The sequence below is a fragment of the Artibeus jamaicensis genome, unplaced genomic scaffold (genome assembly GCF_021234435.1).
Source record: "Artibeus jamaicensis isolate MK-2021 breed Jamaican fruit bat unplaced genomic scaffold, CSHL_Jam_final contig_384, whole genome shotgun sequence".
Classification (NCBI taxonomy): domain Eukaryota; kingdom Metazoa; phylum Chordata; class Mammalia; order Chiroptera; family Phyllostomidae; genus Artibeus; species Artibeus jamaicensis.
Window position 1 is genome coordinate 23,170,405 of NW_026521810.1, and position 23,502 is coordinate 23,193,906.

At 43.1% G+C, this 23,502-nt stretch overlaps 1 protein-coding gene across 13 annotated transcripts in view; it reads left to right on the forward strand.

Annotated features, from left to right (window-relative positions):
• EVA1A (eva-1 homolog A, regulator of programmed cell death) overlaps positions 1 to 23,502 on the forward strand; it is a 50,712-nt gene that overhangs the window by 21,754 nt on the left and 5,456 nt on the right. For 4 of the 13 annotated variants that reach the window (XM_053664643.1, XM_037130850.2, XM_053664641.1 and 1 more), the window contains 3 exons: positions 3,105 to 3,184; positions 7,152 to 7,274; positions 13,671 to 13,837. In XM_053664643.1, coding sequence (XP_053520618.1) covers positions 13,738 to 13,837 — 100 coding nt within the window. In that variant the 5' untranslated portion in view covers positions 3,105 to 3,184; positions 7,152 to 7,274; positions 13,671 to 13,737. Of the gene's footprint in view, positions 1 to 3,104; positions 3,189 to 5,487; positions 5,521 to 7,151; positions 7,275 to 13,295; positions 13,405 to 13,670; positions 13,838 to 19,489; positions 20,293 to 23,502 lie in introns of those variants that run through there. The other 9 variants (XM_037130856.2, XM_037130853.2, XM_037130851.2 and 6 more) reach the window with 6 other exon arrangements.

Consider the following 23,502-nt stretch of genomic DNA (forward strand, 5'->3'; position numbering starts at 1 on the left):
TCTCCATCACCTTCATCCGTCCTTATCACTGCAGTCAGTTCCCTGCCTGACATTCCTTCTGATGCAAATACTTGAAGCAGTTTCTGTTTCTCTGCTTAGATGCTGATTGATGGGTTGGGGAGGAAATCGTGAGCCTTGTTTTAATGACAAGGAAACAGGGTTACTGACGTGTGCAGTCTTAAAATAGGAAATAGCGGACCTTGGTTTTAAGCTCGGGCCGCATCAGTCCTGAGGCTCGTACCCTTTCCCATACCCCAGCCTGCCTGCTTCTTGGGGCCGCATGAACCAAGTGTACTTTCTCCTGTTTCATCTCTTCATATTCCGGAAAGAGAAGACTCTCATAATCTCCCTCTCTGAGATTTCCCAAGGTGAAATGTTCTCTTCCCTTCCACTGTTCCTTATGAAAAAGAATTTCTCCTGACATTCTGGTTGAATCTTTTAGATTGATGCTTCTTAAACTTTAATGTGAAGACTATGATTTAGAATGACTCTGGAGATCATGCATAATTGCTTTTAATGAGACTTTTTGGAGAGAAGATGATTTCAGATTTACATGCATTTGCAAGAAATAATACACAGATCCTATGTTCCATTCAATCAGTTTCCCTAATGATAGCATCTTGCAAAATTATAGTATAATTGTACAAGCAAAACTTGACCTTGATATAGTCAAGATACGGAACTCGTCTATCATCGCAAAGATTCCTCTGCTGTCTTTTTATAGCTACACTCACTTCCCTTCTGACCCCGCTCTTCCCTTAACCCCTACTTTGTTACCAAATTAGAAACCACTAATTTCTCCCATTTCTATAGTTTTGACATTTCAAGAATAGTATACAAGTGAAATCATACAATATGCAACCTTTGGGATTGAGTTTTTTCACTCAGCATAATTTTCTAGAGATCTATTCATGTTTTTGCATGTGTTGAAGTATGTTCCTTTTTTTTCTTACTGAGTAGTGTACCATGGTATGGATGTACCACAGTTTGTTTAAACATTCACCCAGTGAAGGAAGTTTGGGTTGTTTCCAGTTCTTGGCTCTTACAAATAAAGCTGCTATAAATATCTCTGTGGGTTTTCGTATGACCATAAATCCTTATTTCTCTGGGACAAGTGCCCAGAAGTGCATTTGCTGGGTTGTAAGATAGATAATCCCACGTCTAGTTTTTTTTTTTTTTGAGAAAATGCCAAAGATTCTCAGAGAAGCAGTTTTATTTTACATTCCACCAGCAGTGAATGAATGATAGTTTCTGTACATCTTTGTCAACATTCATGCTGTTGGTTTTTAGCATAGCCATTTTGGTGTATGGGTAGTGGTATCTCATAGTGGTTTTAATTTGCGTTTTCCTGGTGACTGATGATGTTGACTGTCTTTTCATGTGCTTTTTTTGCTATGTATATATCTTCTGTGAACTGTTTCTTCATGACTTTGCTGCTGTGCTGAATGGATTGTTCACTTTTAAAAATAATTTACTTTTTAAAAATTTCACTTTTGATCTTAGAGACTGGAGATGGGAGGGAGAAAGAGGGAGAGGGAAACATTGATGCGAGAGAAACATCAGTTGCCTTCCGGGCGTGCTCTGACACAGGACCGAATGGCAACCCAGGTATATGCCCCAGCTGGGAATTGAACCACTGACCCTTCGGTTTGTGGGATGAATGATGGCCAATGAACTGAGCCACACTGGCCAGGGGATAGTTCACTTTTTTACTGTTGAATTTTGAAGGCTCTTTGTATATTCTAGATACAGGTCCCTTAAGTAAGTATATGATTTGCAAATACCAGAGAGGGCAAAAGCAGGTTTGCAGTTGTTTGTATAGAAAAGGCATTCAGATCATAATTATTGCAGTAGCTTTATTAACTCTGTGCTTCATGTGCTCACAATGATAAACCTACCTTCGCCCACCCCTCCATTTCTATGTCTTGTCTTTTTCATCCTTGTTAACACAGATGACATGGTTTTAATTTTGATGAAACCCAAATTATCCATTTTTCCTCTTTTACATTGCGATTTTGGTGTCAAGTCTAAGAACTCTTTGCCTAGTACTAGGTTCTAAAGATTTTTTCCTCAAAGTTTCATAGTTTTACATTTTGATCTGTGATCCATTCTGAGTTAAATTTTATACAAGGTTGAGGGCTTAGTTCCAGGCTCACTGTTTCACCTACGAATGCTCCAGCACCATCTGTTGAAAAGGCCGTCTTTCCTCCATTGAATTGCTTTTGCACCTTTGTCAAGAATCAGTTGGCCATATTCGTGTAGATCTATTTCTGGGTTCTGGGGTCTGTTCCATTGATCTATACATCTGTCTCTCTGCAGTAACACACAGTCCTGATTAATGTTGCTTAGTCGTAAGTCTTGAAACTGGGTGGACTCATTCCTCCCTTTTTGAAACTCGTTTTAACCCTTCTAGTTCCTTTGCACTCATATAAATTTTAGCATATCTTAACTATATCTACAAAAAAACCTTGCTGGTGTTTTTAATAGGAATTGTATTATACTCGTTTATCAGTTTGGAGAGAATTAGCATCTTTACTACGTTGAGGCTTTCAATCTGAAGACGTGGTATATCCCTTCATTTGTTTAGATCTTTCATTTCTCTCCACAGTGTTGTGTAGTGTTTAGTGTGCAAGTTCTGTGCTTGTTTTATTACAGAGATATCTGTATTTTGTTTTTTAGACAATTGTAAATGGTATTATATTTTAAATTTCACTGTCCATATGTTCTTTGCTAGTATGTAGAAGTAAACTTGATTTTTGTATGTTATGTTCACCTCATTGGTGACCTTGCTGAACTCACTAACTAGGGTTTTTTGGTTTGTTTTTGTTTCTGTAGATTCCTTGGGATGTTCTATGCTTACCACATGGCACCTGCAGACAGGCGCGGTTTTATTTCTTCCTTCTGACCTCCATCTGGTCATTTTTCTCAGGCTGCTTTCAAGATTTTTTTCTTTGTTTTTGATTTTCAGGAGTTTAATTATCTTGATTGTAATTTGCTCAGCTTCTTGAATCTGTAGCTTTATGTCTGTTGCCAAACTTGGGGATTTTACAGCCATGATTTCTTTAAAAAAATTCCTCACATAAGGATATGTTTATTGATTTTAGAGAGAGAGGAAGGGAGAGAGAGAGAGAAACATTGAACAGCTGCCTCCTGTACACGCCTCAGCTGGGATCAAACCCTCGCGGTAGGTGAGGTTTGCCAGTTCTTTCCTTTGTCCCTTCCATTCTGCTATTTGAGCCCATTTATTAGATTTTTACAAATTTTAGTTTTATTCTTTGTATCTTGTATTTCTTTGCTGGGACTTTTTATTTCTATGCTGAGGATTTCTTTTTTCCCCATTTGTTTTAAGCACATTCGGAATCACTCATTGAAGTGTTCGTATCATGGCTGCTTTGACATCTTTGTCAGATAACTCTAATATCTCTGTCATGTCTCGATTGGCTTCTCATTACCGCTGGGTGAGAATGGGCGTTCCAGACCCCACTAGAGGCAATGGCAGTGCTGACTCTGCAGGAGGTCCCCTCGGACACTACCTTAGCAGGGAGGGGGAGGGGCACCCAGTTCCTGCTGGGTGGGGATGGACGTCCAGGCTTCCCAGGTGGTCTCCACTGATACTGCTCATTACCAGCTGTCTGGGATGAAAGTCCCATATTCCTACGTGGCTTTTGCTGACACCAAGCCAGTATCTACCCCTTTGCTGCCCATCCCTTTGCTCCAGACATGCTGTATACTTTAATTCATGGTCTTCCTCCTCTCTCCAATGCCTTTCTTTACTCTGGGGACTTTGGGATGTCCCGTTATAGTCTCTCAAAGGTAAAAGCCTAGGCTCCTCACTCAGCCTTGGCTTGAGTTGGTGTAGGTGGGGCCACAGTTTTTTTTATGGGTTTGGCTGGTGAACAGTGGTTATCATCTTGCTCATCTGTTCCTCTCCTGGTCCTCTGTCTAGAGCGTAGGGGTTCATGATTGTTAACGTTGTGGTTTTGGTCAGCACCTGTTGGGTTGGGTTGAGTTGTCAAGGCTAACTCAGTAGTCCAGGTAAAGATATTCAAAACTAATGACTAGTTGTCTCAGCGCTGTGTGTCAAAAAGACTATCCTTTCGCTGTTGTATTGCCATATTCATTCTGTTCTAAAGCCTGTGTTTGGCCATCTTAGCCCCACTCATTTCAATCCTTGACTCTCACAGAATTCTGACAGAATTCATTTTAAAGAATTTGCCAGCTACCGTGCAAGCCAGCATGAATGAAAATGATACGAGATCCCCAACAGCCGAGACCTCGTAGTCTCCACCTCAGAACTCTTGCTAGAGGTGCCGGCCTGATGGTTCCGTCATGTCCCCTGACCAACAGATACTGTGGTAGATGGGCTGGATGTGAAGCCAGATGTTTGTGGGCCAAGGGGCTGAATGGCGGTAAAGAGATGGAGAGAGGAAATGTCAGTTTCTGTGAAGACGTATGTGAAGGGGAGGAGGGCAAGTGGCGGAGCTAGAATGGAGGCTGAGCAAAGGGAAGATCTTTAAGGATGAGGGAAATTAACAAGTTTGTTGTAGATGAGGAGTAGATAAGGCCAGGAGACTGAAAGAGAGATTCCTAGAGTGCTTGGAAAAGAGTAAGACAATGTTTGAAAGAAAAGGATAGGTAGGTGTACATATATGTATATCTATGTATATCTATACACACGTAAATGTATGTTTATAAATACATACATGTTTATGCATATATACACCTCTGTGTATACATGTACATATGTGATGTATATTTCATATATATACAGAGAAAGGGAGAGAAGAAGAGAAGGGGAAAAGGATGAAAGAGACTGAAAGTCTGAGAGAGAATTACCTACACAATCTCTTGTTTCTTTCCCCTCTCTCTCTGTCTCTCTTTCTATATGTCTTCCTATCACTATAGAGAGAGATGGAGATCAGTCCATAAAGGGAAGGTGAAGGAATTGATGGAATATTGCCCTGGCTGGTGTAGCTCAGTGGACTGAGCATGGGCCTGTGAACCACACAATCGCTGTGTGATTCCCAGTCAGGGCACATGCCTGGGTTGCAGGCCAGTTCCCAGCAGGGGACTCACAAGAGGCAACCATACATTGATATTTCTCTCCCTCTCTCCTTCCCTTCCCCTCTAAAAAAAAATAAAAAAAAAAAGAATTGATGGAATAACATAGGAAGAAGGAGGAAATTATTTGATTAAAAACAGGTAAATCTCCCTTAGAGACAGGAGTCAGGAAAGTCAGGACCGGATAGAACGGAGGAGGTTACGGTTTCTGTAGGTTGGCCTTGATTTTCTCTGGGAAGTTGGGGCACATAAGAGAGGTGAGGATGGAGAAGGGGACTGGAAGGAAGAGGTAGAGGTTTGGTACATTTCCTCCTGAAAATGAGAAAGTGCAATGCCTGGGACAGCATTTCCTAGCTCCACGAGGCCCTCACTGAGGATATAAACCAGACATTTGCAGTGATGCTAATACGAATGATTTTTTTTCAGAAACACTCAGCCTGCGGGCAGGAAAGCAGGCAGGTGAGGGCCTGTGGTTTGTCCTGCAGGGGGTGGAAGGGCAGCAGAAAGGTCCCAGTGAGAGCCAAGTATATGCAGCTACAGTAGCACAGTAGCCTTGCTGTGTAGAAAAAGGTGAAGGGAGGGCGAGGCTTGTGCACTGTGTCAGCTGGAAAGTATCAGAAGCCAGAGGTCTCAGAGAGGTTGGGGAGCAGGTTCACTTTGATTCTGGGAGTGAGAAAGATAGAAAGGTAGAAAATTCTGGTTGGAGAATGGGATTTCTGAGTGTGAGTCATTCACCCGACTGTCACTCAGTGTCAGCTCTGTGCTGTGGGAAACTCTGGGCACAGAGAGAAGAACAAAAACATAATCTCTGTCCTTGAGGAATTCACAGCCCAGTTTCAGAGTCGGCACTTTGCAGGTGACAGCAAGGTCCCGGGTGCACCCCTGAAATGACTTGCTGCAGTGGGTTGGAGTGGAAGGTGGCCAAGCAAAGGCAGCCGGCCAGCGGCCAGCCAGCCTGTTGGATGTCTCATCCACAGGTGTTTGTCAGTACTGCAGAGAAAATCGGGTTTGTCCCTGCTTGTCATTTCTCAGGGTCCACGTGTATCCTCTTTCCAGCCTGTGATATGGGAGCTATTTTTCTACTGAAGTCTTTGCACCTCAGACTCTGTGACCATGTTGGTGGTCTGTCCTGGAGGGGCGGTTCGTTAGTGTAGAGTGGAGAGTGAGTGCATTCCAGAGAGCTGCTTCCACACTTGGGTGCACGACTCTCTAAAGAACTACCAGTCCTGTGTTTCAAATTCCCTTCTTTAATTTCTTCACCAGTAAAATGGAGATAGGAAGGTGCCACAAATCCTTGTGAGGCAGCGGCAGCTGGGACAAGTGTCTACAAAGACGTAAATAAAGCAGCAGCAGCAGCAGTCGGGCGCTGCAGGAGTCAGCAGGAAGCAGTGATGATGAATGAGCATGTCCGCGTGGAGCGGGGGGACTGCTCAGGGCTCTGTGAGCTGCGTGACTGATTTCATTTTTTCTACACATTCCTAATTGAAGCTGGCAACTTAAAGGATCTGTGTGGGATCCAGGCCTTCCAGAGGCCTCTGCTGGCTCCCCTAGTTGAGGGAGCAAAGGCCTTGAGACTTTTGGAGGAGAGGAGCAGGCTACGGGAATCCACACGCCAGCATTTCCACGTGTTTCGTGCCCACATAGCCTTCATGAGACTTCATTTCATGGCCCATCTGGGCATTACTGTCTGGGAACCGAATCCCCTCCCTTCCTGTTTCAGAGATGCTGGCCAGCAAACTTCGCTGATGAGACGCCATGTGGACACATCCCACTGTAGCTGTTTTGTGGGTTTTGGCTCACAGGAGGGAAGAGGAAGCATGTGCCTTTGATCTTTTACCCATTGCATCCCTTTCTGCTGTGACCTTGGGAGTCAGTTTCTTTGGCTGTCTGGTTCAGATTCCAGATTAAACTCTGGCAGTAGGCTCTGCCCTTGCAGGGGATGGTATTCCATCTTCTTAGGGGTCCAGAGAAACATCACCAAGGCTGCTCCGCTCAGTGGTTCATGACAACGTCAGGTCTAAAGCATGATGTGATCTCCGGGGCGTGTGATGCTCTCTGATGGTATTTGTGCCATTTCTCTTCTCTTCCAGAGGCTGAGAAAACAACAGGGGCAAACCAAGTTTCAGGACCTGTACTACTTGATGCTAACGTGACCTGGGATGAACCGTTCTTACCAGAGATTCTTCTGTTCCTGACAGCACACCTCTCCCCAGGTAGCTAAGGGGATAACGAGATTTGTTACCACCCTCTGCTCACTATGTAAGGAAACAGTCCCCTGCGTGGGGGCTTACACGCCAGGGATGCTCACTGCTGATACTGTGATTTAAAAGGAAATGTTTCATTACCACCTCTCATTTTGTGCATTCAGTGCTTATGCTCAGCATAAATGGGCTCCAGAGAAGATGAATTTGCAGCACTGGAAATGAGGTTACCTTTATAATGAAAGCCAGTGGAGAATATCATATAATGTATGTGATTAGCCATTCAGTCTAGTACTCATAAGGCATGTTGTCATTTCATCAAGAGACTGGCATTGCCCTGGGTGGTGTGGCTCAGTGGACTGAGTGCTGGCCTTCAAACCCAAGGGTTGTGGGTTTGATTCCCAGTCAGGGCACATGCCTGGGTTGTGGTCCAGGTCCTCATTTAAGGGTGCATGAGAGGCAACCACATATTCGTGTTTTTCTCCCTTTCTCCCTGTCCATGTCCATGTCCATGTCTATGTCTATGTCTATGTCTATGTCTATGTCTATGTCTGTCTATGTCTATGTCTATGTTTATATGTAGAGTTATTATGAGGAAGGGGCTCATGTGATCAGGGAGGCTGAGAAGTCCCAGAATCTGCCATCTGTAAGCTGGAGACGTGAAAATCTGATGGTAGAGTTTAGTCTGAGTCTGCAGGCCTGAGAACCAGGGGAGCCAATGGTGCAAAACCCAATGTGAGGGCCAGAGAGGATGAGATGAGATGGGATGTCTCAGTTCAAACAGTGAGGCAGGAAGAAGAGAGCAAATTCCTTCTTCCTCCACCTCAAGGATGGAGCAACAGATTGGATGACGCCCACCCACACCAGAGGGTGATCTACTTTTATGAGTCCATCAAGTCAAATCCCAATCTCATCTGGAAACTCCCTTACAGACACACCTAGAAATATTGTTTAATCTGGGCGCCCCATGGCCAGTCAAGTTAACTCATAAAATTTACCATCACAGTAGGAGATGCAGTAATGTTTTAATTAGAGGGCAAACGGCCGGTGGAAAATAGCCAGAGCTACTTGGAGCTGTTCCATCACTATTAAGGGAGGGCTCAGGGAGAAGGGTTGGGGCATAAAGTTTAGCTCTGAGGTTCATCACTTCCATGCTGAGTCCTGCCCTCGGGCTTGGTGTCCTCTCTGAGGTGTTCAGAACCGCTTACAGCACTGACTGTGTGGCAGGGCCAGTGAGGATGCTCTCCTTCCAAAGGTCCCATTTATAAAGGGGGCACTAAGTGAAACTCGACCAGGTGGAGTTGCAGCATCTTAGTGCTCAGGCTGAAGCAGATCACAGATCTGCTGGGCAGACTTTCCTTGGCATCTTGTAAAGTGAGATTTTGATTCCAAAGGTCTTGGGCGGTGGTACCTGAGATTATGCCAATCTAACAAGCTCCCAAGTGATGTCAATGCTGCTGGTCCTTGAACCATACTTTGAGAAGTAATAACTAAGCCAGCAGCCTATGGTCCATGAGCCTAACTGGGTCCACCACTTATTTTGAAAGGCAAAGTTTTATTGGAACACAGCCACACGTTTGTTTACATATCATCTGTGGTGGCTTTGGTACCTCAGTGGCAAAGTTGAGTAGTTGAGACAGACTATCTGGCCCTCAAAACTTGAAATGCTTACTCCCTGACCCTTACGGTAGGGATGTCCTGACCCCTGCTCTAGGCTGACTTGTGCCACATGGACCACAGAGGGTCTTCCTGGTTGCTCTTTTGGATGGACCATCCAGAGGTTGTCTTTCTTCATGCTTGGCCAGCCTTCTCTGTCCCTCTTCCTCTTACCTCTGGCTCTTGCTGCCCTCTCAATTAGCACCTGGGCCATGAGGAGGGGCAGGAAGAATTTCTGTGCCACAGGAAAGTTCCATCCTGCATGTGGCCCTCCTAGTCCTGAGGAAGTGCTGTGCTTGGCACCCCACTCGGAGCCAGTCAGCCTTGGTATCCTTTCAAAGTGGCTCCCTCTCAGACCCGTCCAGAAATACCCTCCGAGACAAGCTCATGCCTGAGCACTCTTTTTGTTTTCCAGCCAGCCAGTCAGCCAGCATTTACTTAGAACCTCCTTTCATTAGGCACCAAGTTAGGTACTTGCGTAACAAAGATTTATAAGATGCCTCTTCGGCGGCGTGGGAGACAAACATGTAAATGGATAACTCTAATTACAATACTGTAGGTGTGATGTTAGAGGAAAGTTTGGATCCTTTGATAGCCCAAGAGTTTGGAGGATTTGGTGCTTCACTGCTGTAGACTTTTTTAAAATCATGAATTTTGATTAAATTGTACACAAACAGTTTTACATTTAATGATGTGGTTTTTTCTGTTAATCTATAAATGTGATAGATTAAAATTGCTTACTATCCAATATTTGATAAATGACATAACATCTTTTACTAAAAATTAGGCTATATTCACAGTGTGGTGTAAATTAGGATTTCTTCAGTTGCAGTATCACTACAAGATAAGCCTGCCGCCACTCCTGTTAACACCAAAGTTGGATGTCAGGGTCCTCTGTACGAAGTAACCTTCAAAACTTCCTGCTGTACCTCCTCAACACCTTCTTTTTAATATTATTCATTTGAAAGATTATGGTAAAATACAAACTAGAAAGCTTACCATCTTAAGCACTTTTAGGTACAGAGTCCGGTGGTATTAAGTACATGTACACTGTTGTGCCACCCACCTGAAGACATGCTTGTCTTCTTGCCACGCTGAAACTTTGTACCCATTAAACACTGCCTTCCCGTTCCCCTCTGCCCCCGGCCACAGACAACCACCATTCTACGTCCTGTCTCTCTGAATCTGATTATTCTGGGTACTTCACGTAAGTGGAATTGCCCAGTACTTATTCTTTTGTGACTGGCTTATGTCACTTAGCATAATGACCTCAAGGTTCATCTGGGTTGTAGCCTGCGTCAGAATTTCCTTCCCTGAGAAGGCTCTGTATGAGTAACAATTCACTGTATATATATATCACGTTTTATTTATTCATCCGCCTGCGGCTGGACACTTTGATTGATTCTGTCTTCAGGCTTCTGTGAGTAAGTAGTGCTTCATAATCATTGGTACACAAATACCTGTTTGAGTTCCTGTTTTCAGTTGTTTGGGATCTCTGCCCTGAAGTGGAATTGCCGATCCTATGGTAATTCTATTTTTAATTTTTTGAGAAATTGTCATACTGTTATCTAGAGCACCTTTCCATCAGCTATATAAGGGGTCCTATTCACATCCTCTCTAGCACTTATTTTCTTCTTTCTTTGTTTATTTGTTTGATAGTAGCCATCCTAATGGGTATGAGGTGGTGTCCATTGTGGTTTTGATTTGGATTTTCGTGGTGATTAGTAATGTTTTGAGTGTCTTTTCATGTGCTTATTGATCATTTGTATGTCTCCTTTGGAAAAATGTCTATTCGAATTCTTTGTCCATTTGTTTTTAATCAGGTTGTTTGTTTTTGTTGTTGATAAGTAAGTTGTAGGAGTTCTTTATATAATCTGGATATTAACCCCTTGTCATATATATGGTTAGGAAATATGTTCTCTTAGTCCATGGGTTGTCTTTTCACTCTGTTGATTGTGTTCTTTGACATACAGAAATTTTAAGTTTTGTGATAGTTCAATTTATCTGTTTTTACTTTTGTTGCCTTGCATAGCTAAGAAATTTTGGTCAAACCCGGTGTCATGGAACTTACCCCTATGTTTTCTTCTGAGAGTTTTATACTTCTAGTTCCATGTTTAGGTCCTTGATCCATTTTTAATTTTTTAAATATGGTGTAAGGCAAGGGCTCGACTTAGTTCTTTTGCAAATCCCCATGCAAATGTTTTGTCAACAACATTTGTTGAAAAGACTGCTCTTTCCTTCTTGAAAGGTCTTTGCACCTTGCTTGAAATCACTTGACCACACACATGAGGGTTTCTTGCTGGGCTCTGTATTCCATTGACCCACACGTCTGTCTATGCCGGTACTACACTGTCTTGATTACTCTAGCTTTTTGTTTTTTCCATCCTTGCTTGAGTGTACATTTATTGATTTGAGGGAGGGAGGGGGGAAGAGAGAGAGAGAGAGAGAAAGGAACATCAGCGTGAGAGAGAAATATCTATTGGTTGCCTCCTTCTCGTGCCCTGACCAAGGACTGAACCTACAACCTAGGTATGTGCCCTGATGGGGAATTGAACCACTGACATTTTGGTGCATAGGACACTCCAACCAACTGAGCCACATTGGCCAGGGTGGATTACTGTAACTTTGAAATAAGTTTTGAAAACAGTAAGTGTGAGACTTTTAACTGAGTTCCTTTTCAGTATTGTTTTGGCAGTTTGGGATGCCTTGAGACTCCATATGAATTTTAGAATGGATTTCTTCAAAAGAAGTCACTGGGACTTGAGGACTGCCATAGGACTTTTAAATTCTCCCTTAAAATATTTGCCAGACAGAAAAGGGGAGGTGGGCTTTCAGGTAAAAGGAAGAGAATAATCAAACACATGAAAGGTAAAAGAGCTTAGTATATTGGGGGAATGAAAAATAACCTGATATTGTTGGAGCGTTAGGCATTAGGCTTGTATCTGTATTCGTGTGTGGGTGTAGACTCGGGCAGGAGACGAATTAGGAACTGAGGTAGGGGTCAGATTGTTTTAAAGTGGATGTGTGTTGTACTAAGAAGTTTAATGGAGGTTAATTGAAGGGCTGGGCTGTGGGGTGGAGTGATCAGATTTGTGCTTCATAAAGACGACCCTGTTGGTGAGAGTAGGTACTCGACTGAGCAGGAAGTAGGTGTTAGCAGGAGGGCTAGGGAGGAGACTGTTGCAAAACTCCTAGAAATGAAATGATGAGATTTGCTCCCTGGTAGAATTAGTGGGGATCCATAGCAGGGAACGGGTCTGAGATGGCCTTGTCCCACCACACACTCAGCCACTTTCCAGTGCCTTCACACTCCTCCCGGGTCCCGCAGTCGCCAGACCTGCAGAGAAGTCTCTGAACTCTGGGGGTGATTCCAGCTATTCACTTTGCTGAAGCCGACGCCATGCCCCAGCAAAGTGCAGCCGGGGCAGCAGCCGGCCCCTCTCAGCGCTGCCCGGCGCCCACTCCTTACCCTGCCTCCCCGGGGCCTCTGGCTGCTCCCAGGGCCTTGTGGTTATTTCTCTCTGACCTGCAGGTTGGCCTGTCTTTCCTTTCGGTCTCCCTTAGCAGAGTGAGAGTTGGCTTTTCTGTTGCCACCTACATCCCACCTACCTCTGGGATAGCAGCTCTCAGGAGCCTAAGTGTGGCCCCTGTGACGATGTTGGCGATCCACCTGAGACCCTGCTTCTCTGAGAGGACTGGAGCCTTCTGCTTCTCTGGCTTTCCCCATCCTGACATCCTCCCACGCCCTGTGACTCAGTGTCCTGCCCTCAGCCCACAGCATCATTGAATAAATGTCATCAGGAGTCTTTGCTCAGCCCTGACCAACGGGGCTGTTGGTTGGGTGACTTCCCGCAAAGTAAAAGGTCATTGGTGTGATTGGATCAGTTTCTCTCTTGCATCAGTGTTCCTCTCCCTCTCTTTCTCTCTCCAAAAAATAAATAAATAAAATCTTTAGAAAAAAAAAGATTCTTTCCACTTCCATCCTTCAAGTGCTCTGCGAGGGCTTGTCTGAGTGAATTGAATAATGATATTGCCGCAGCTGCAACGTGATGCACTCCCGCAGCCAGAGGCCAAGCCCCTGAACACTGGGACCCTAGGGCCTGCGCCGAGCCCTGCCGCAGAGGCTCCACCAGTGGGCGGTCTGTGGCCCTGCGTGTGTATTTGGCTGGCCGTGACAGTCACGGGTGGAATCATGAATCTGTGTGCAGGGAGTGGGCTCCAGCTCCCAAGCTCTTGGGGGCATTTTAGAACAGGACCTACTTCAGCAGGTCTGGAGTGGCCAGCTCACACCCATGGCCAAGGACACACATTTGGTGACCTGTGGGGTGAGGCAAGCTGATCAAAGTCCACCGGGGCTGTCAGTTCAGGGGAAGCAGAGCCAGGCAGAGAGCCAGCTGGGCTTGGGGTTACAGCGCAGCGATTAAAGTGAGGGTGGGCTGCGCCTCCAAGGCAAACAGGGAGAATACAATAAAAAGCACCAGAAAAGGTGAGGGAAAAGCGACCGAATGGGGAGTTGGGAGGATATGGGGAAAGGAAAGGAGAAAGGTCAGGAAAAACAGATACATAAGGAGGTTTTTTTCCTTGAAAGCCAAGAAGCTCATTAGAGCACAAAGGACAAGACTCCAGATCCCTGGCTGGGGAGGCTGGCTGGCATTTGGGAGACTGGCTCTTTGTTTTGAGCCCAGACTACCTGGAACACAGCCTCGGGAGAGCAGAATGTGTTCTCAGCAGTCACTTTGTGTTCCCAAACAGAAGAGAAGAGGAGGGGGGCCACGCTGACCCAGTGGAAGCATCTCCAGGAGGCGCCTCTGGATGCCACATGGAGGCTGCCCTTCCGCCCAGCACGGAGCCTCTGACTGCCCAGCGCGTGGACATGGCTTTACTCAGCAACATCCTAGCAGCCTATTCCTTTGTCTCAGGTAGGTTGTCAGTCTCGGCTGGGCCAGGGCTGAGGCCTGGAGCTGGGGACAGGGCACATTCTGGAGAGAGGTGCTATGCAGTCTGAAGAGAGGAGTTCTGAAATGCAAGGTCTTCTGGTTTGAGAATTAAGCAGGGCATTCTCTGATTTGGCAGATGCCTGGAGGGGGCAGTGCCAAGAGCTTTACCTTGCTGAAAATGCTTTGTTTCCTTTGGGGCTTAACAGAGTGAATGATGTAGCCTGGGGCTATTGTTTGCTTCTGTCATTCTGCATTTAACTCTGATGCGAAAGACCCGATGGTTCCTCCTGGCTGTTTCTGTGCAGTGTGGTTCTCCACCCCCTTCTCTGTGTGTGTGTGTGTGTGTGTGTGTGTGTGACCTGTGTTGGGGGCTGTGTGCTATGTGAGGCATTTGATAACCTTCTGGGAGACATGGAAACACAGAGGGTATGCGAGCTGGGGAGAGTCTACTATTTGCTCCATCCTTGGGTCAAAGTTGTACTCTTGTAGGAAGATGGCTGACTTTCTCCTCAAGATCATTGTTTGAGAACAGACGCTCTTCATATAAGAGAAGCCATTTAAAAACACCTCTGAACCAAGCTGAAATTTAAGAAAAATACATGAAAATGCTTACTGGTTGGAATGACCAAACTGATTTTATATTGCTTGAGTGAGTTTTTAGGGTTTTTTTTTTTTTCATTGTTTTTACTTTGTTTTGTTTTACCTGAAGTCTCTGGATGTTGTATAAAAAGAAAGGGACTAAAGTTCTGATTGGATATTTTGTAGGCAAGGACTGGTTTTGCTTTCTAGTTCTCTAGCTGGGCTTGATATGTGGTGCAAAACCTGACATTTCCATTTACAATGGAAAATTGGAGCTTTTCCAATTTGTTGAGGATGAAGGAAGCTCATGTCTTCTCTCTGTGAGACGATCTCGGATGATGTACCACCTGATTTTAGAAAGGACGACTTCTCAGGGCACACAGGGCTGCCTCCTTTGTGTCTGGCCGGGTGCAGCATGGGGTCTACGCACGCCTCAAGTCTAGGCTTCTTCCTTCTCACATCAGCAAAGGCCCAGGGCCTTAGTCAGCTCCTCACCTCCCTCCATAGGTGGCTTGAGCCCAGTGCCTGGGGCCTCCTTCCCCTTGTACCCACACATCAGAGGAAGCTCGGCTTTGCTCTTCCAGATTGTTCTTGGGAAAAAGAACACTGGAGCTGGGAAAGAGATGTTTGAAACTCTGGTATCAAGTGTCCATAAGCAATTGAACAATGGTCCCTCAACTCTATAGTGAAGATACCCCCAAAACGAACTGAGTGTCCGAAAGGTGGTCTGGAGTTTTTAAGGACTCAAAAGACACTTGCAAATCAGCTGTTGCAAGAAAATATCTATGGCAAGAGCAAACAGGGTACTGGACTTTAGAACTCTAGTTAGCACGGGAGGTATCTGGCAGTTTTCCACTGTGCCCAGTGTGACCCTGAGCTGTGACCATCAAGCGTGGTAACTCATTGAATGGTCTGGTGTTGCCTGTGTGTCTTGTGATCTTGTAAAGGCTGAACGGGTGCACGGCCCTGTTGTTCTCTCTCCAACTTTTCTCCTTTCCACCCCATATTCTGGAATTAAATATTGCTTGAGATGCAGGAAGACAAGGCTTCTTTTAAGTAAGTACAGGCTAAGATAAAAAGAGAAGGTCAGGAAATGGAAAGTAGAATGGCTAAACTGTGTTCGATCCAATCGTTAGACTTGACAGTGGAAAATTGATTCTGCATGTGGTGGGGCACACTGCCTGACTATAAAGGAAATGAATAAAGAAACTGTAAAATAAGACAGGAAATAGAACAGGTACAAATACTTATTGTTTTAAAAAGAGAAGATAGAATGGATCAGAAGCAATAAGAAAAGTTTGATAGAGGAAAATTGTGGAAAATTTCCTAATCTTGCACCTCTCTCATGTTCTCATTCTGCTGCATCTGGTCTGCAACTACAGGGGGACCCCGACCCTTCCCAGCACATCCGTTGCCCCTTATCTTGTCCCAGGTGGCCCCAGTATTTCAGCAACACAATTGCTACTGCACAAAACTCTTATTCCTGAATCCTGCTTCTGATTAAATCAAGGAAATACAAACGCAAAACAAATCTTCTTTCCTTTCTCTCTGCATGCAAATGACCAAAGGCTGCTACAACTTTGCAGACTGAAGTCATGGGAAATTCATGCTGTCCAGCCTCAGCTGAGCCATTCAAATAAAGCTCAGGCTTGGTATTTGCCTTGGGCTACATCCTGTTCCCATTCTCACAATAGCCAATTCAAACCATGAGTAGTCCAACAGTTTTAAATATCAGTTGATCAAAACGTACCTTAAAATTAAATGGCAAATGCAAACTAAGGAAAAAATGTAGCATTGATGAAGGATTAAAGTTTATAACATATAAAGAGCTCTTACAAATCAATAAAAGGTAAATATACCAAAGAAAAATGGACAAAGCACAAGAATCAACAATTTGGCAAAGAAAAAAATACAATTGCTGATAAAACATAAAACAGTTTTATGTTTTAAAACATAAAAAAATTGATAAAAAATTTTTTTGATAAAACAAAAATTTTACTGAAGACAATTGATCTCAGCACTGTTTATAATAATAAAAAATCAGAAAAATGGGTGACTATTAGTTGAAGTAGAAAGATGGTATGCTATTAAGTGAATAAGGCCTGTTACTATTCAGCATTTGCAGTATAATACCATTTATATGTGTGTATTTACAGGTATATATAACCACATTTTACTGTAAATTATACCTAGAAGCCAAGGTTGTATGAGCATCTGTATTTTTAAATATTCTTTTGCTTAGCTATATTTTAAGTATTTCATATTTCATTGATAGAACTTGTGTAGTATGTAATATTATTTTACTGGCATTTAAAAATTTGAAATCTATCATACATATATTCTAAAAAAATTACAACTATCTTACTCTTTTCTGACAAGCTGTGTATATAAATGCTTTTAACATTACCACTGGGATGTGCCATAAGCATTTCTAAATCAAGTTCACCTAGAATAGAACGTTGTTCTTTTCTTTAAACATGCTTCTTCTTTTGTGTAGCACTTGGGGTATTACCTGTACCAGAAAAATGATTTTTCACCTTTGAAGCATTGTCTTCACTGCCTGTATCCAACTGCTCAGGGTTGGTGTATTCTGCCTCTCAGTGTCCCTCAGATGCATCCCCCCACTTTACTCCCACCACCACTGAGATGGATGGTTCAGGTCCCATCATGTATTTGTCAGTCTTGCCATAACGGCATTTTTCCATTACCTGCTTCCAATCTTGCTTCATAGACAGTATTTTGTAGCAAAATGATCTTTCCAAAATGTAGGCGTGACGATTAAATTCTTTTTTATTTTTTTAGAATCCTTTAATGGATACTCACTATCTATAATTTTGTAGTCAGAATGGTTTGCAGCTGCGAATAATAAAAAACCTCCACTGGGTGGCCTAAACACATAGGAGTTATCTTACTCACAAAATAAGAAGTCTGGAAGTAGGTGCTTGCCAGCATTAGTCCATGGGCCCAAAAAACGTAAGGGCCAACATCTATGTGATTCTCATGGCTTTTCTTTTATGCTTGTGATGGCTGCAAAGTGGCTGCTATTGTTCTTGTCTTCATTCAAGATCGAAACAAGGCAGTAAAAGGAAGGATGTTCCAGTAGACCTACTCTTGTATTTCATTGGCCAGAACTGTGTTACATGGTTATCTCTAGCTGCAAGGGAGGCAAGGAAAGTGAGAATTTTAGCATTCTTAACCTCCAAACCAGTGGTCCATAACCGGGAGTGACTTGGCTCTGCAAGGGGATTTCAGGCAATGCCATACCTGGAGCAGCGAGGGGTGGCTGCTGCTGATATCATGCAGGTAGAAAACCAGTCTACAATGCACAGGACAAGTCCCCACAAGAAAGAGTTAACTGGTTCTAGATCTCAATGGTGCCAAAGTTAACACGCTCTAGGTAGAGGAAAGCAGAGGAGAAGGGACTTGGGAATGGTTTGCGGTCCTCCAATCTGCAGTTTCTTACATGCCTTCCCGGAGCTTTTAGTGCCTGACCTTGACGTTTCCATGCCCTTAATTATTTATCGTCCTCACTGACGAAGGCCTCACTCTGGTCTTTTTGAACCACTTGTCAGGCCTTTTCTCACCTCTCTGCTTTCGTACAGTCACTTTTTTCTCCAAAAATTCTTCCCTCCAGTCCTGGACTGGCTAACTCACTTCTGGTTGTCAGATCTTTCTCACTGCCGTCTTTTCCCCTCAGGCCCTGCCCTGGCTCAGGTGTTCATGTGCTCTCCCCACACATGTTTCGTTTCCCGCTTGGATTGTAGGAGTTAGCATGTCTTGTTTCAACTATTTGCAAGCAATCCCTTGGAATCATAATACAATAATTTATCATGAGAGTGATAATCTTGTTAATAACAATAACCCCCCCAAATAACATCTAATAGGATTGCTAGAAAGATTAAATGGAATCTTTTTAATTTCATGTTTTGAATTGATAATACATTCTCTTTTTAACTTAATTTAATGTTTTAAATTGATAATACATTCTCCAGACCCACTCTTCTATTTCCTTTAGATTTTTCCCTAAAAGTCACTTTCTTGGGATGGCTTGCTCTGGTCACCCTGTCTACCTCCTCCCCTTCAGCACTTCATACCCTCCTACCCTCTGTTCCTGTTACTCCTCATCACCGCCCCACATACTGCCTGTTTTTTTTTTTTTTTCATTTATCTGGATTATTATCTACCTCCTCTGTTAGAGTGTAAGTTCCAAGGAGCACAGAGACTTCTCTTCCTTTTTGACCGCTGTGTCCTCAGCCTGTAGAAGAGTGCCTGGCCCCTGTTAGATGCACATCACATCAGTGTGTGAACGAGGGTCAGTGATCAAACCATGTACAAAGACACACGGTACGAAATCTTACCCAGAATTGCCCCCTCCAGCCAGTTCCCAATTTGACCCCCCACCAGCTTTCTCTGCATCCTTCCAGAGTTCTTTGTGCAGGTGTGAGAAGATGTGAACATGTAATCTCAAGCTCTCCCCTTTCATGCATAGGTAGCACGGCATACATACCATTTTGTACTTTGCTGTTTCCGCTGAACAGTATATCATGAAGAAAGGTCATATCAGTGTATAGAGATCTTCCGCATTCTTTTAGACAACTACCTATTGTTCCACTGTATATATGAAGCGTAGTTTAACCAGTTTGTTATAATAGCTCGTGGGAGTACAGATCTTTTCAAACAGGGCAGTGGTGTTGTTGGCAATAAATAACTGTTGCTTGCACACATGTTCAAGTGCTTTTGAAGAATGAGTTTCCAAAAATGGAATCCTTGAATCAAATTGTATATATAATTAAGGTAAATATTGCCAAACTGTAATTTAAAGGCTTTTATCAGTTTACTCTTTATAAGACATATGAGACGGCCCTGCAACAGTATTTTCAAACTGTTGGGTTTTTGACTGTCCAACAGATGAAAAATAACATCCTAATGTCATTTCATTTCTGTTTTTCTAGGCCATAGGTCAGCAAGCTTTTTCTATAAGGGGTCAGGTAATACATGTTTTCGGCTTTGCAAGCTTTTCAGTCTCTGTTCTAACTATTCAGCTCTGCAATGTAGCTTGAAGCAGACGCAGACAAACCGTACATGAACGTGTGTGCTGGCCAATAATAACACAGCAGCCGGTCAGGTTTGGCCTGTGACCCGCAGTGCATGACCCCTGCTGTAGGTGAGCACCTTTCCATGTGGTTAAGTATCATTCGTATTTATTATTCTGTCAACTATTCATATCTCTTGTTTATTTTCATTCTTGGTTGTCTTTTTCTTCATGCTCTTTCTAGGTGTTCTTTATATATTAGTCCTTTGTCTCTGTTACATATTTCAAATATTTTTCCTACTTGGCCTTTGTCTTTTTACTTTGCTTATAGTAATTTTTTTAATGCAGAAGTTTTGGGGGACCATTTATTATTATTGTTATTTTTTAATTTAACCATGTTCTTTGCAAGTGTAGCAGTGTTGACCTAGTAGCAGTCAGCCAGAAAACGAAGCACTTTTCCTCTGAGTCTGTCACGAGTGGTCCCTCATCAGCAAGGGCTCCTAACCCACCAGAGCTCAGCCAATAGTTACAGATTTGAGGATTTTGGAAAGTACTGTGGTTTCTGTTTTTGTTATTCCTCTTTATACTGGGAATCCTGTGAGGGCTGAGAAATTTTCTGTCTCTACCCCTAAGGCATTATAGACTCAGTAAACTTTTGTGGAATAAAGTAACTATTTATTGAACTATAAAATTTGAAAAAATTTTCACAGTTGGAATGCCCTGTCCTGGAGAGAGCTTGGTGAAAGTGGCGCTTTCATGCACAGCTGATGGCAAGACAAGTTGATGTGCTGCTTTAGAAAAGCCACTTGGCAGTATGTATCAAGAGGTAGGAAAGTATGCATCCCCTTTGGCATAGGGATTCCTTTTCTAAGAATCCATTATAAAGCAGTAAATAAAAGAAATAAACAAATAAAATTGGAAGTAGTGTTAAGCACAAAACTATTTCTTCCATCATTATTTTTAATTACAAAAAGTAATAACCTAAGTATCCAAAAGGTAGAAAACCCTTTCTGTAACTTGTAGTGCATTCCCTGGGTAACATACTATGTAGCCATTGTTAGGCCTGATGGAGGGGAGGATGATGGATGGAAGGATGCACGAAATGTGTATCCTTGAGAGGAGGGATGAATAGGTGGAGCACAGAAGACTTTCAGAGCAGTGAGAACACTATATGATACTGTGATGATGGATGCATTGTGTCCAAGCCCACAGAAGGTACAACACCAGCTTAGTGTCAGCTGTAAGCTTGGGGTGATTATGATGTGTCGGTGTAGGTTCATCAGTTGCAATAAATACACCACTGTGGTGGGGGGGGGTGTTGATAATGGGGGAGGCTATGCATGTGTGGGGCCAGGAGTAAGTGGGAAATCGCTGCACCTTCTTAATTTTTCTGTGAATGTTAAACTGCCCTAAAAATAGTCTTAAAAACAAACAAAACCATATAGCCAGATAAAAATATATACAATTGTGTGTGTGTGTATGTAAAATATACTGACTGTAACCAAGTAAATGTAAATAAATATACAAATAATTATATGAGAGAAAATAGAGTAAAAAATTTACTTTACTATATATATTTAGTTTGTGAGATTATGGTGATTTTATAAACATTTTCCATCTTCTACTTTTAATGTACTATTATATATACTCTATATATACACACACATATATACATATATATAGTACAACATATACTATATGTGAATAAATGTATTCACATATAGTATATAGATATAGAATAGCTATAGAACATAGATATAGACTATCTATATACATATTTATTCACATATAATAAATTTATTAACTAAACTTTGAAATTGTATGTCATTCATGATTTAATTTAATCATTAAAGAGATTTGCACTGCACACAAGGCACTGTGCTGGATGCCGTGGAAATCCGAAGTGACTCATGGATTTTGCCTTCAAATTTCTCACCGTCTATGGGGGAAAAAATAATGGTTACATAACTAATTATATTACAACTACATAAAGTGCTGCCTAGTGTAGAGAGGCTAATTAATCACTCTCCCTCCCTTTCAGACTCAAAGGAGCTGGAAAAATGTCAAATGCAGTATTAACTTCTGCAGCGGTTAAGCCAGCTCAGAGAATGAGTGGTCAGGGCTTCTTCCTAGCTCCCCTTGAACTAGAGCTGTAGGAGTGCAGGTCTGTCCCACTGCAGGTGACAACAGGTGGGTGCGATGGATCAGGACAATGGGATTAGGACAATGGTGGGCTGAAGGCCTCTTCTGCAGTGCTTATTGCTGGGGGGTGAGGGGAGGGGGATAAGGGAAGAAAAGGGAGGAAGGAAGAGGTAAAAGAAAGGCCCATACACCAGAGCTCACCTGGTAGGGACAGTGATTCTTCAACACCCCTTCTTCCTGAAAAAGGACAAGTCGGGGATAGAAGGAGAAGAAAGGAAGCTTCCCTGGCATTTCAGAGGGGGCAGAAGTGTTCATGGGAGTCTTCGCTTTTCTATGGGGAGGGGCAGAATCCCATGAAGAGATAGATACTCTGCTGTGCCTTAAAAGTTCAGAGAAGGGATTATGCTGAATAATTCCTGATTCCACACAAACCCCAATTATTATCTTTAAGGGCTGTTTTTAAAACTTTTTTCTTTCTTTTGGGGTCAACAAGAAAGTTCAGGTAGGGGAAAGGCTCCACCTGGGACACCAGTGGGTCCGGCCTGGATTGGTGTTGCTCTCGGCCTGTCGAGGTCTGCAGGGAATAACCTGACCTCTGAAGGTGCAAATGAAATTAGCCCTAGGACCTCCACACACAGCCTCTTCCTGCACAGGAAAACAATCACCCTGCAGGAAGCAAGATACAGCAATACATTTATTTTTATTTATTGAGGGGAAAAACCAACAATAGCCCTCCCCACTCTGCTTCCTGAGCAGTTAACAGCTGTCTGGATCTGCTCAAGACCAGGCTAGATCACTGGCCAAAAGGAAGTGACCTGGAGCAGAGGAGAGAAAAAACAACCACGAGAGAGCTAGTTTTGATTTTTGCAGAAGAGTGATGAAGAGAAACAACACGATTTGTATCAGCTCTGAAAGTCAGCCCTGAGTCACCACTCAGGACCTGGTGAGGCCCCAAAACTCCTTTGCCCTCTCTGGCTGCTTTCACTGGACTTCTCTTGGAATCCCTGTCTGAAGTTACCACAGGCCAAAGAGGATGTTTTCTGATCAGGTAGCACGACAGGATGGACTAGTTAAGCTAGAGGGACAATAGTGGTTTCCAAGGTTCAGTTCAGTGACCATGTTCAAAGTTAGCCTGTATAATAAATGGGTGGGGTGAGGACAGGGTATGAAAGAGGCAGGTAGGCAAAATGGATGGATGGATGGGAGGCAGGGAGATTAGATAGATAGATAGATAGATAGATAGATAGATAGATAGATAGATAAAAAGACAAAAGGAAAGAAAACAAAAAAGAAAGAGGGAAAGAAAGAAAGGGAGAAAGAAAGAAAGAAGTGGAAGAAAAAAGAATAAAGGAAAGAAAGAAAATAGTGAACTATCATTTACTTAATGGATCTAGAATAATCCCTTTATGCTGGTCATCTGTGGTACCTTTACTTTTTACCACAGTTCAGCAGGGTAGGTAGGTAATATTGTCTTTGTTTAAAAGATGAGGCTGAAATGAGGCTTCACATGCAGGTCTGCCGGATGGTTTTCCACCCTGGTAAAAGCATCAGTTTGCAAGTGTCCTCTAGAGAGTCCTCTCAGACCTCCATATCTCAGCTTTGCTTTTCTGCTCCACTCTGTTTGCAGAGAGTCCTCTTCACACTTTTACCGTAGCGCTTCCTTTGGTACTGAAACTGATGTGTTCGCTTCCCTGCTGGAATTTAAGCTTCTTGAGGCAAGAGATCTCAATACTCACTTTTTTTCCATTCTTTTTTCCTCTGTTCACCTCTAATTGGGTTATTTCAAGATTCCTATCATCTAGGTTGCTTATTCTGTCTTCCATTTGATTTACCCTGCTGCAAATTCCCTGTGTTGAATTTTTTCATTCACTGAATTTTTCAGTTCCAGAGTTAT